Source organism: Etheostoma spectabile, chromosome 13 (assembly GCF_008692095.1).
Source record: "Etheostoma spectabile isolate EspeVRDwgs_2016 chromosome 13, UIUC_Espe_1.0, whole genome shotgun sequence".
In the NCBI taxonomy this organism is placed as follows: Eukaryota; Metazoa; Chordata; class Actinopteri; order Perciformes; family Percidae; genus Etheostoma; species Etheostoma spectabile.
Genome location: NC_045745.1, coordinates 14,698,249 through 14,711,823, shown reverse-complemented (window position 1 = coordinate 14,711,823; position 13,575 = coordinate 14,698,249). Strand labels below are relative to the sequence as shown.

The following is a 13,575-nucleotide window of genomic DNA, read 5'->3' as shown; positions in this document are numbered from 1 at the left end:
AGATACTGGGTATGAACACAACTGAATGGAAGAAGGAATGATACTGACTGAAGTATGAGATAGTTATGTAGAAGTTTTGTGTGCAAAATAAAAGGCATGAAAAAGCTTTTTTTAACTTTTTTTTTAATAAAAAAAAAGGAAAGATGTGTTGAATGTAAATTAATCTGCCTGGTGGCTACATTCCAGGTTTATGTGCAGTGTTTGTAGATTATTTCCATTGTCAATTATGTTTACCATTAATCATCTAGTCATGTCAGAAAGGGGTGAAAAATGGACATCACATTTGGCCTGAATATGGGTGAGTGGCTCTAAACTTCACCTTCTCTGCGCTGAGTTTGGGTCTGGCCGGAGAAGGTCTGGGTCTCTTCTTGACCTCGATCCAGCACTCGGAGTCCAGGTCGGGGAGACTGGCGGAGAGGCCCTTGGGCATCGTCTTGAGGTTAGAGGTGTCTAGTTCAGTCTTGCCGTGATGCTTAACCGGTGTGGAGGCCCTGGGAGAGCCTGCAGCAGAAGGACACAGAGAACGTTTGGATATGATTACTTGAAGCTTAGATTTGTTTTTAAAAAAAATGTTTCTTGTGAAGTTCTGATGAAGATGGGCATGTCAGGCTGCAAAAATAATTATTCTGACTTTATTTCAATAGAAATCTTAAATAAAATGAGGCAAATTGCTACAGTAGAAATCAACAAAAGTACACTTGATTAATTTTCATAGTTTGGCCCACACAGTATTTCAGCTTCATTGACAGCAGATCGGTCTGTTCACCTGTGGGCTCCTCGGTCATCATCCTTGGGACAAACTCGGGGCAGTTGATGAGCTGGGAGAAATCGGTATGGGTTTGGTTTAGCATGGCGAGGCCCGGCAGAGGCCACTTCTCTGGGTCCACCCTCCGACGGATCTTCATGTCAATCACTTCCACTTCCTTACTGTCCTTCAAAGCCTGACAGGAGAGATGATGGGTCAATTGGTCTGTGCGATAACAGAAATATAGTACCACTTCTGCAAAAGGATCTCACGGATGTCAAAGGACATGAAAGGATTCATTTATGTAGCATTAGTGTTCAAGTGTTGAGAGGGCAAATGTTTTTATGAAGAAGAAAGAAGAGAGATATGCTTTTCTATCAACTCCATGTGATTTTAAAATGGACATCTACTATCACACAGTCCAGTCATGTATCTGCTTTAGTTTCACACCACAAACTAACCACACCAGTTTACTAGATTTCCCCAAAATTTGGAATTCAATAATTTTGGGTAGAAAACAGTTCTGACATTGTTTAAAACCAGTTTTGACTCAGCTAACCACATCATCACCTCAGATCATCTTTCTTTAACTTCACATGCTTACTTCCATGATGACGTTGACGTCGGTAGTGAGGGCCTGCACTCTGTGGAAACTGGCGACGAGTCCGATGGGCAGGAAGCCCTCCTGGTCCATCTTCCTCCGCAGGAAGAAGTCACGCTCCAGGTTGTCCAGGCTGAAGTAGTACTCACTACAGGGGGCAGAGAAAAAGGAAACTAATCAGCTGTTTGTTGCCAGTCTTTTCTTTTCAACTGTTTCTGCGCCTAACATGGAAGGGACTAAGACGCAAAGAAAAGACATGTAAGGGAAATGAAGAAACAGGATAAAATAGAAGCACCCAGTCAAATGACCAGAAAAAAAAAAGAAAAAAAGAAAAGAAAAGGAAGAGACCAAACTGGACCACATTAATGAGATAGAAAAAGCGTTGCTTTTTCAAGTGTTCCACACGGAACCAAAAACCTTCTAAAGAACCACTAATCAAAACCAGAATATTTCAGTCTCCATGTAAGTTGATACAGATTTAAACTGAAGGGGGCACTGAGTGCACACAAGGAAACTGCTATGGTTCTTCAGGTAGGTGCCAAAAAAGTATCATCGTCCAAACTTTAACTGCAAACCTGTTATGGTTTGTCAGAATTTAGGGGTGACGTATTTTTGTTTAAATGGTAAAACGTTATTTGAGTTGTAAGTAAAATGTAACTTATTAAAGTAAACTTATTCTGGTATGAGAACAAGCCAGAGACCTCCACCTCTACCATGTAGCAAGAAGGAGAGAGTACAGTTGCATTTGATTTATTTATTTCAATCAATAAGAATCGCAAAACATCTCATCATTGATGGCAGTCAACTGTTTATGATGACAAAGACCTGCTGATTAGACAACAGCTTTGCTTTCCTCATGTTTGTTTCTTTCCTTGCTCAGATAATGAGACAACAGGAATGAACCAGAATTGATCAAACCTAAACAGTAACCACCCCTAGAACATCTCAAAGAGTTTCTGTAGTGTTCACCAGATTAAAGTCCTTTACAAATCCCATAGAATGCAATTTAATACCTTTTTTAGCTTCATACTGGTCAACAAATGATTCACAATACTACAGAAAACCTTAATAAAAAAACATTTTATATCTAACATAGAAGAACTTTATTTAAGACTTTTCAAGATATCCTGATCTTAACAGCTTCCTTAAAAAGGAGAATTTCGGTTGATTTCCACATGTAGCTCTGTTTTTTGTAAATTTGGAGGGCTGTCAGTAGAGAAAAACTAAAACAATCAGTGTTGGCTACAACGTGCTATCTTCTTGCTACAGTTTGCACCCAGGACTCGGAAACAAGGCAAGTTTTAAACGTGCTTGTAGCATGTTCAAAATGTCATTACGAGTGCCTACCCAAGTGATTCCTTCCGAGTGAACACAATGAATCGGACTGCTGTAGATGTGAAAAAAATGCATGAAAGTTCTAATAATTCAACTGTGTTTTTGTTCTGGTGTTGAGACGGCAAAATGAGTGCTTAGGGACCGTCTACAAACTACAACACCAAAAAGAAATACACAAATATTTTCAAAAAAAGAATATACTTATTTTTGATAAGTGCTGTAGTACAACTAGGGAAACGAGTTATAATTGAGTTAAGTTTGGAGGTACTACGTTATTTAATCATTAAATTAATGAATATTTTTGTTTTTATCTCTTTTCGGTGTTGTAGTTTGTGGACAGCCCTTAAGTCTTGCCTTCTCAACACCAGAACTAAACACAGCTGAATTGGCACAACTTTCCTGCATTTCTTTCACATCTACAGCAGTCAGATTCACTGTCTTCACTCGGAAGGAATCACTGCGCATGGGTAGGCACTATATATTTTGAAGATGTTTAGAGGCTAAAACACGCTTAAAACTTGCCCTGTTTCAGCGTCCTTGCTGCAGACTGTAGCAAGAGTATAACACGGTGTAACACTGACTGTTTTAGTTTTTCTCTCTACTGAAAGCACTTCAAATTTACAAACAGAGTTACGTGTTGAAATTGACCGGGATTCTCCTTTAACTAACTGCAAGCCTGTAGTCAGAACTTTAGTCAGGTAAGAAGACAATTCAAAGATGAACAGTTGGACCAATAGAATCTCCTTATTTAATTTGTTTCAAACCCACTAGAGATACTGTCACTATAGTGGTGTTTGTTCTCCCAGGACGTGGGATAAGGCAATGTGTAACAGTAACATTATGTATTTATTTTCTCTTTTTTGTTTCAATGCTGAGATCAGAGTTGTGAAAGGTTTTCTTCATTGAAGTTTATTCAGAGAAGAGACATGAAGATCTCATCATCTCTACAGCATGTCGGCAGATTAGCTCTGACTGCAAACCTGCACCTAAGCTAAAGACTTAGACAAACAGCCACTGCTAGAAAACTCTTGTATCTGTTTCCATGTTCAGTGTTTTAATACTACCTTTGTCTCGTTCCTGTAAGAGAGAAGCTAAACTTACATCTGCCTCTTAATGTAGTCTTTCAGCAGGTCCTGGTCGACGGAGTAGAGGTCGTTGCTGCTCATGTTGTCGTAGTAGTAGGTCACCGTGTTGCCAAACTTCTGGGCGTAGGGTCCGTCTTTCGTATCGTAGGACTTGTAGCCGTAGTGGTAGTCATAGTGGCCTTGACAGGGCAGAAGATGGACAGAGATTCAGATTAGGTCCTCAAATTCAAACTTCATTTAGTTTCTGAAATCTGACTGTTACAAATACGACCTAGACTAAAAGTAAATTTTAGACAACACGTTAGTGCAGCTGCGTGGTATATTCTGACTCCACACAATCTTTCAGTGCGGTTCAGACCATTAATTTTAACAGTTACCTGTTTTCTTATCCTTCACATCCAATTAGTGTTTTCATGATGGGTCTTTCTCCACTAGTGAATCTTGTTAAGCCAACCACAGGTGGTTTGCTTTTTGTAGTTTTCTTTCCACTATTGTTATTTGATGGACGGACGAGTCAGCTTTAACATTATGTTGACGTTTTCGTTTAATATAGCCTGGCACAGTTTCAATATTCAGATAAAATTGCAAGTAGATACATTACCAAAATGTATTTAGCCTTCAGCGTGAACACACCGCCAGCAAAGCACCGCAAAGCGCAGATTTGTGTTTGATCATGTGCATGGCTGTTCATACCAGACCAAGTGGTCACAAAGCAATCCTTTATCTAAACCTGTTTCTCTCTACAGCACAGATCTCTCTTGCTGCTCATGTGTTCTTGGTAGTTACCCAACAACAATCCTTACTACCTTCTGTCTGTCTGTCTGTCTGTCTGTCTGTCTGTCTGTCTGTCTGTCTGTCTGTCATCTCGTTTGGAAGTCAAGACGGCCAAAATCGCCATTAACCTGAGTGTTTTATTGTGAAATTTGTTTTAGTTTGTACAGTATCCCGGCTGCATTTTGGCCTTCCTGTGTTTGATTAAACTACCTAGCTTGACACATTCGCTCGCGCTTGATCGCACCCGATGTGGACAGACAAGATTGGATCACATGGTCGCCAAAATAGTAAGTAAATACAGAACGTTCATCTGCTCAGCATTTACTCTGACCTTTTCTTCAGTGCTGCTGAAAGTCAACAACATGTCCTCCAGGGAGGGAAGTAAAACTGGACTTAATGGATGATAACTGTTTTTTTCTCACTTGTCTTTCCTCTTAAAAAATTGAAAAAGCAAGCAGGGTTTTCTCTATGTCAGTCTGGGGAGGGGAGTACGGAAGGAGGAGGCAGAATACAGAAAGAGTGAGTGGAAGGAGAGTGAGAGGAGGGGCAGTAAGAAAAAGCAATGTGTATGAAAAGAGAGTGAAAAACAGGGAGGAGAGAGAGAGGTAGAAACCTGCCAAAACTAACAGGCCTTAGGGAAAACCTGCTTCTCCTGCTGGATCTAACAGGCCTTTTCCTCATTCCAACACTCACTGGTTGTTAATGCACTCTTGTTTTCACTGTAGCCTCTGTGGGGCCAGGTTAGGTAACCAACCACCCAGTTTTAGAGAAGAAACAACCAAAACTACGTTCTGTAAAGATTGGCTGGACACCATTTTCTCAAACAAACAAACTAGATTTTGTTGGACAAAGTCAAGCTTTTCTACCTTGCAGCAAGAAGAGGTATAGGCGTCAGAGCTCTCATAGGACTTAAACAATTGCAAAAATTAAAACAGTAGTCACACGAATAGCCTCCCACTGGGTTATTGTCTGATCATGTTGCCTTTGTGCTATAGCTTATGTATGTAACTAATTCTAAATATGTTGCTCCTTATTTTTATAATAAAATTATATATATATAAAATTATATATTACTACCTTTTTTGTTTTCTTGTTTGTTATTTAGTTTGGTGTTGAAAATTAGCATATGTGCTAAAACACTCAAGTAGTGCATCTGGTTCAGCCAATGTTACTGATGTCCATGTCAAACAAAAAGCTAATCTAAAAATCAAAAAATGTGTGGTGCCTTAGGTGATTAACTCAGTTGTGATGAAAAGTGGCTGTTTATTAGTGCCTTGTCAAGCAACAAGACCTATTGATGGTATGCGGAAGTTTCTCATTTTCTTCTTGATGAAGCATAAAACACAGCATAAAAGGTTCCATTGATTTTTTATTAGCTTTAGTGCTGAGATCAGAGTTGTGAAAGTTCTCTTCATTGATGTTTAGTCAGAGAAGAGACATGAAGTGCTCATCACTTCTACAGCACATCTGCAGGTTAAGTCTGACCCATACATCTCTAAACAATGTAAAAAAGGTTTATAATAATTAATGCTGTCAGTTAAACGTGTTATTAACGGCGTTAACGCAAACTCATTTTAACAGGGTAATTTTTTTTCTTTTTGGCCTAGCAAACTTTGTAGTTTATTTTACACATGCTGTTGCAACAACTAGTAACTTAAGAAAAACTAAAACACCACATCGGATCCAGCTAGACCGGAAACAAAAACACCGCACAGACTTGTTTGGGCTACGTAACGTTTTGAGTGGACTGCGAGCGTGAGAGGATGAAATGGATGCCAATAAGATTCTGAATGGAAAATGTATTTCTTTTAAAGTTGCCAAATGGTTCCATTGACAAGACCAAAGCGATCTGTGTGTTTTGTCGAATCATCGCAGCACATCCAGTCTGACTGCACTACTTTTTTATAGTTTTATATGCAGGTTGTATTTTCCATTGGTTTCTATGAGTGTCTGCCTATGGGTGAAAAAAAAAAAAAAACAACCACACATACCTCTCCCGCCTCTGCCTCGTCCCCGACCTCTTCCTCTTCCACGTCCACGCCCTCTGAACCCGCCACGGAATGGCGCTCCCTCACTCTTCACACTGGACACCTCGTCGTGGTCGTCACGCCACTCCCGCTCGTACTTTTGACTGTGCCAGTCTGCAGGGAAACAACCAGCCTCTCCGTCAACACAAACATCATCATACAGGACTAGTAGAACAAAACTACTATGAAAGGGAGTTTGCAGAGTTCTCTGCTGAATTATTACGGTTTTTAAATCAGAAGAAAGTGGAGTTTTAACTTGAAATGTTATGCTTACTAGCAGGTAAAATGTCCATCACATTTCATTTTCACGGTAAATATAACAAACCAAGTTCTTTCTATTGTGTACATGTAAACAGAGGGGCTATTAAAGCAGAAGTTTCAGATCAGTAGGCGCACACAGACCTCTCCACATCCTGTTGCTGACTCATGCACGCCACCTCATCTAGCTAAATGCAGTAAGGCCCGCCAACAGTTTAACAGCTACAGATGCAGAAATACTGACACAACCAGTTCAACAAATTTAAATCTGCTGCTCATATTGAACCAGCTGGGTGGGATTTCACTTTGAAGTCATTTTCAGATTATTATGTAACTCTGTGGCCACCAACATCTACTGCCTGTCAGCTGCAGGGAGTACCCTGAACAGACTGACCTCTGAGATCGTTCCTGGCATTGGGAGGCAGACGGGGGTTTTCGTTCTGTCTGCTGTTGTTCCTGGAGGCCGAGCGCTCCCTGGGACCCTCGGACTTCACTTCGATCATCAGGGGAACCCACTTCTGCTTATTTCCTGTTACGACAGGGAGAGGCAATGCAGTTAGAAAACATTTCGACATTTAGGCCTCGATTCCGCTTTGAATGAACTAATTTCTACTAAAATGTTCTTTATCATAATCAGACGTTTTTATTGTCCTTCAAAACCAAATGTTTTTAAAAAATGTCAGCAGGGTAAGTTGAACTTTTAGTAATTAGACTTGGAATGCATACATATTTTGTTTTTTAATGCTAAAAAAAAAAGAAAACTTTAGACAACCCCCACTATGGACCTCATCGTTTATACAGTTGATCTACTACTGGATGAAATTGGCATTTTCCTCCACTTTTTTGTGGAATACATTCTCTCTCCTCAATCCTCTCATCTTCTCTCTTTACAATACTAAGAACAGCACCAACATTTACTGTGTGATGATCTGGGTTTGTTTAATTGATGCACTCATTCTTTTTATAAAAACCAGCCAAAGAACCCACCTTATAAAAAACCTAACTAAATTCAAGACTTTTGAAGGCATTAAGACCTTTCAAGCCAATTTTATAAATTGATAAACTTTTTTAAAACTTGGGGACCTGCCAATGCCCCATGTATGTATAAGATGTGAAAAGGTTTTGTCCCCCATTGTAAATACTTCAGATAAACACTGTCAATGCTTATTCAAACATTCATTGGACTTTCACTCATTGTCAAGTAGAAATCAAATGATTATTGTTGGATTAAATACTGATAATAAATATGTCAAAACTGTCGTATCACTATTTATGAATTAGGAAAGGAACCAGTTTGCCTTCAGGAAACAGCGACTAGTTGATTAAAAATTCCAAGTTGTCCACTTTTACCAGAAAGATGGATTTTTGGGAAACAATAGCACCTTTGTATTCTGGAGGGTTAGCTGCTTTTCATAACTTTCATTATGACAAATTGCAATTATTCCTGCTGAGTCTTTCATTGGTGAAACAGCATAAAGTCTGCTGCAGTACCTCAGCTGGCCAACAGAGTGCATCAGTGACCTGCTGTTTAAAACATTTGTCTGTAGGGGTGTTTGTGTGGATGTGTGAGTGTGTGACAGATAACAGACGCAATGGACGAAAGGAAGTGAAATGACAGTTTTAACTGACGTGGCCCTGTGTATTTGTTGGCTGAGTAGGTAGAGAGGGTGGTAGGATAGAAGGAAGAGAGTAAAGGGGAAAAGAAGGAGAATAGAGACCTGCAGATTACACTGTGGCTACTGCCTCACAAAAATGTTAGCCAAAACATTAAATACTGCTAGAATAACATCAAAACAAGCTCAGAACACTTTATACAGTAACATCTTTTGACATCAGCAATGTGGGAAATCAGTTTAAGGGACGGCAAGATGACAACACTACAGACCAACAGCCTGTTGATCAATTGTGTGATTAATCAAGCTTAGACCCATCTCAAAGTGAACGTCAAACAACAGCCTAATCCCCCAGGGACGACCAATTTAGGGGTTTAAATCTGGCTTAATCTGTTCCGCATGAGTGTTTAATTACATTTTTTTGCATTATTGCTGAGATCAGAGTTGTGAACGTTCTCTTCATTAATGTTAAGTCAGAGAAGAGACATGAAGTGCTCATCACTTCTACAGCACATCTGCAGGTTAGATCTAAACCGATATATCATTAGGTGACGCAAGATTTTATTGTTTTAAATAAAAGACTTCAACCTGATTATACAGGTTTTATGCTTACGGACATTTTCTGAAAACATATAGCCTAACTGAGCTGGTAAAAGGGTTCACTGGGCTGAAATCCTCACCATTGCCTTTTGCATGTTAGCATTGTTTCAGGGAAGAAGAAAAGGCTGATGATCCCCAGAGTGAGGCAGGAAGTTTTGACAATCAACAGTAAACTGGAGGAGTCGGAATGTTGACAACAAAGCCTTACTTTAATTATTTTATCAAACATAACCTAAATAAATGCTAGAATACTTCATTGTTTTATGAATGAAATTGTACACAAGCTGAAGCAGCAGTGCTGTGTGGGTTTGACCAATCAGCTATGTTCTTTCCTGCAAACCCCATCCCTTAAAGCACAACTGGTTCATAACAACTGAACAACACTAACGGTGGTGATCCATATGTCCGTTCGATGCTTCTGTTGCGCGGCGCTCCACTCTATTCCTATGAATGACGTCAAGCGACTTCAACGTACAGACAAAGCCTTCCCGGGAAGGTGGCGCTGCATTTGAAAAAATGCTGCGCGTCAGAAAGCTGGCCAATGCCCATCTTTATGCAAATTAATCCATTGAACGCGACTATACGGTAGAAGCAGACGAAAAGCTTTCAAACTGACCTTTGTCAATCTAAAAAGGAAAACAGATTCAGCAACAGCATGGACTATTTCTCTATTAAAATGTTTTTAGAACCACGTTTCAGTGAGCTTGTATTCCGTCTGAGCCGCCATGACAGTGGTTTGAAATTCTCGAGCAGCCAGATCAACGTGACAGCGTCGTCCAATCAGCTGCAAGTCAGGGGCGTGGCGCATCAACCATGGACGTATGACGTCGCGACACCACACGTCAGTTGCGTCGCAAAAATGGATCAGCACTGTATGTCTCTACTTTCTGGTGGATGCAGATTCTACTTTCTGGTGGATTCTTACAGCTTAAGGGTTATAAACTGGCCCGAGTACGGTGCCAGTTTACACAGAACCATCTAAAGAGCCGTCATCAGAAACTGTTTATGTATATATATATATATATATATATATAAAAATAAAAATAAAAACTTTGCAGGTGAACCATCGGTCTATCACACCTGCCGTTTTTGTTTTAAACCGCTGCGGCCGTCACATGCACCTTAACCACGTCCATAGCTGCCAATAACTCCTCACCACAATTGATTTGGTAAGTAGACACAAACATTACTTGAAGCCGGACAAGATGGAATTTTGCGCAATAACTAGGTATGGGTAACGTTCACATTTTTATCAATCAATTATTCATTTATTACACTGCACTGTAACTTTTATTGTTGTATTATGTATTATTGTAAAAATGGCATGCTGACATTCCGGCCCTCTAATCCATATTCACCTTTTTTCTTCGGTCCATTCTTCTGGGAGTCATCGTCGCCATTCTTCTCCTCTCCGGAGTCGTCCGACTTGGCCTTCAGGTTCTCCTTGCTCTCCTCGTTGCTCTCCCTCTTCTCCTTCGACTCCTTCTTGACGGTCGTCTTCTTAGGAGCCTAGAGAGGAAACAGGTTCAGACGTTTAAAAAAGGGTTGTTCGGTCCATCAAAAGAGGATTAAAGACCTTTTTAAACAAGACAAGAATTATTGGGGGACTTCACACAACTATTTTTGGACAATGCGTTTTTACAGGACATGAAATTGACTGAAATTAGTTCCACAGATGCAATGTTATATTCTCACATATTCAAACATTATATTCTGATTTAACAAAGTGGAATAGGAGCTTAAAACCACATATCATTTTGGTTAAACATGCACAAAATTCCAATAAAAGGCAATAGATTGTTTGCTTATCCCCTCCCCCAAACAGTGACTTGCAGCCAATATATAAAGCTATGCTAGTCATGACATGCCAAAGCGGTGAGCATGGATCTCTGGTCAAACAGATACTTGAAGGGTACCATCTTTACTTTTAGCTTGTCCATAGCCATAAACTTTGACTTTTTGCCTGTGATATGTAGCTTTAGCCTACATTCATTCAGCATGATATAATGTATGTAGCCAATGTATACTAAAGACCATAAAAATGAGAGACTACATTATCAGCCAAAACATAGAGATAGACATATCTTAATTAGCTAACTACAGCTGATAAAGCCGCAAAAAATGAGAAGCTGTTGTGTTTAAAAAAAAAAGAAATTACCAAGAATTAAATAACTAAGGGAGGGTCTGGGCATAGCACACAGTTGACTGTTGCAAATAACTGTATGTTTCTTGGGCAATATCACAATCAGAGCATATGTAGCAGTGGAAAATAAAATGTCCTGCGAATACTGTCTTCATTTATAAAGTCTACAGGTATGCAACCAGCACCAAACGTAACATAATCTCTAACAAAAGTGTATATACATACACTATATTTGAAAATATACCGTTATAGTATATTAGTACAGTATATGTTTACCATACCCAAATATCTAGCTAGTGGAATAAACTGAAACCAGCACATAAACACATTTTGTTTTCACAATAAGAAGTTTTATAATCAGATCGACCAAAACAAACTACAAAATTACAAATACAACCTCCTCAGCGCCACAATAAAAGTAAAACGGACAAAGAGGACTTTACATGGGGTTTAGAGGTGTCGGACACAGGGTAATTCACCATTCATAAATTGCCTTTGCTTGTTATCTTTTTCCTCTCACAGAACTGATATCTGAGTGTATTCAAATCAGATTGTATTCAAATCAAACAAAGTTCAGCCGCTCATCTGTGCTACGGCAGCTCAGCTATGAGCAACACACACATATCTGAAAAGTTTGACAGTCCTGTGGGGTTTGCATAGGAGTCATGCAAAGCATTTGACTCAAGTTGAGTAAGTCTCCCGAGGTTCAACACATTTCAAGCCCCAAACCACGCTGTCCCCATACACAAGCTGGGACATGCTCAGTCTTCAAGGTATCACATCACAAACTAATCTAATCACACTGAACTCAAAGTCAAACATGCACTGTAGTTCCTAACAACATAGTTAATACCGAGTTGCACCAAACAGCAAAAGGAGGCACGAGCAATTATGTTGTGCAAATTATAACCTTTATGAAATACACCGGCTTTAAATTATTGTGATTCGACTGGTGGAGTAATTGCATTTCCAAATCTACCGAAAGGTGTAGTTCTTCTGATCCTTGCGCCCTTCAGTTTTGGTTGCTTTCAGGGTTATTAGTGTGTTTGATGACATTTTAGGGCTTTTAATGGGATACTCTTAAAACTATCCACTTCAGGGGTAAAGGAGGATCTACCCAGGCTACATATAGTTTATGGATTTGAAAACATGTTTATTAAAGCTTTAATTAGTGAGCAAAACATTTATTTAGAATATATATATATATATATATATATATATAAAAATTCATTTATTTGTTTATTTATTTGGCTAACTATTTTAAAACTGAGATTAATATATATATATATATATTTTTTTATGGCAATAACCGCAGCAGTTTGAATGACTTCACAATATATGTGCGGTACGTAATAAGGCCACAAATTCTTTGACACACAATTCATGCACGCGCGTTCTGTGATTTGGGCCTCGGGCCGCTCCGTAGTTTGGGAAATCAAGAAGTGATTACAAGAATGTTGCAAATTGCTAGCAGAAACAAACCTCCTTAAGCAAAAAATGGATAAAGAAATGGATCTCAAAGCCCTTCCAGATGGTTCTCGACAAGACTAAATTTAATTGCATGTAAATTGAGTTACCACCGGAGTATGTACAGTCTCACACACCACTTGCTGGCCAAGCATACTGCTGAATCAGAGAATCCTCCTCCCCCTTATGAAAGGCAGGCCGTGCTGGATAGTTTGCAACAGAGACGCCTGGATAACTCTCATGGGCTCAAGCGTGTTATATTTCAAGAATATTTTTGAGCACATAGTACCTTTAGGGGTTATTCTGGACAATATTCTAGATAGTATTTGTCATTGTTTTGGAGTCTGGTCCCATGTTGTACATTTTGAACAGATAAAAAAGGGGTGATTAATCACAAGTTAACTAAGGACAATCCTGCCAAAAAAATAAAAATCATGATTAAATATTGTAATCGACTGAGAGCCCTTAAAGACAGTTAAATTGTGGCTTACAGGAAACTATATATATGTATATTGTAAAATATTGTTGATGAACTGTTTTGAGCAGACTTTTAATGACTGGCTATTTTTTACTTGTTATAAGAAGTTAGGTAGGCAGGCTGCAGGTTTCAAAGGCTACAGGTTGAACTTACAGTGGATCTCCATGAGTCTCTGACCTGCCTGACAGTCGGCGGGCAGGACACGGTCCGTGTCACTGCCTCGATCTGAACAGAGGGAGGGAAGAGCAGTTTAGAGAAGACAATGAGGTGAACACACAGACAGACACGCACACAGACACACACACACACAGACAGATGTGAGTGGAGAGTCCCAAACCTTCAATGTTTGGGGACTTTTTTCAGGCCCTAATGTGAATGCTACAAGTCCTTCCAAGCCTCTGCAGTTATAATCTGGCCATTATGTGGTGGTGGTGGTGGTGGTGGTGGTG

At 39.5% G+C, this 13,575-nt stretch overlaps 1 protein-coding gene across 5 annotated transcripts in view; it reads right to left on the bottom strand.

The window, feature by feature from the left end:
• The window catches only part of larp1 (La ribonucleoprotein 1, translational regulator), a 55,627-nt gene that overhangs the window by 8,626 nt on the left and 33,426 nt on the right, over window positions 1-13,575 (bottom strand). For 2 of the 5 annotated variants that reach the window (XM_032533139.1, XM_032533141.1), the window contains exons 4-11: window positions 13,280-13,351; window positions 10,397-10,547; window positions 7,220-7,354; window positions 6,532-6,681; window positions 3,783-3,945; window positions 1,350-1,494; window positions 767-941; window positions 320-501 (exon numbers count right to left, since the gene is read on the bottom strand). In XM_032533139.1, coding sequence (XP_032389030.1) covers window positions 320-501; window positions 767-941; window positions 1,350-1,494; window positions 3,783-3,945; window positions 6,532-6,681; window positions 7,220-7,354; window positions 10,397-10,547; window positions 13,280-13,351 — 1,173 coding nt within the window. Of the gene's footprint in view, window positions 1-319; window positions 502-766; window positions 942-1,349; window positions 1,495-3,782; window positions 3,946-4,871; window positions 5,008-6,531; window positions 6,682-7,219; window positions 7,355-10,396; window positions 10,548-13,279; window positions 13,352-13,575 lie in introns of those variants that run through there. The other 3 variants (XM_032533140.1, XM_032533142.1, XM_032533143.1) reach the window with 2 other exon arrangements.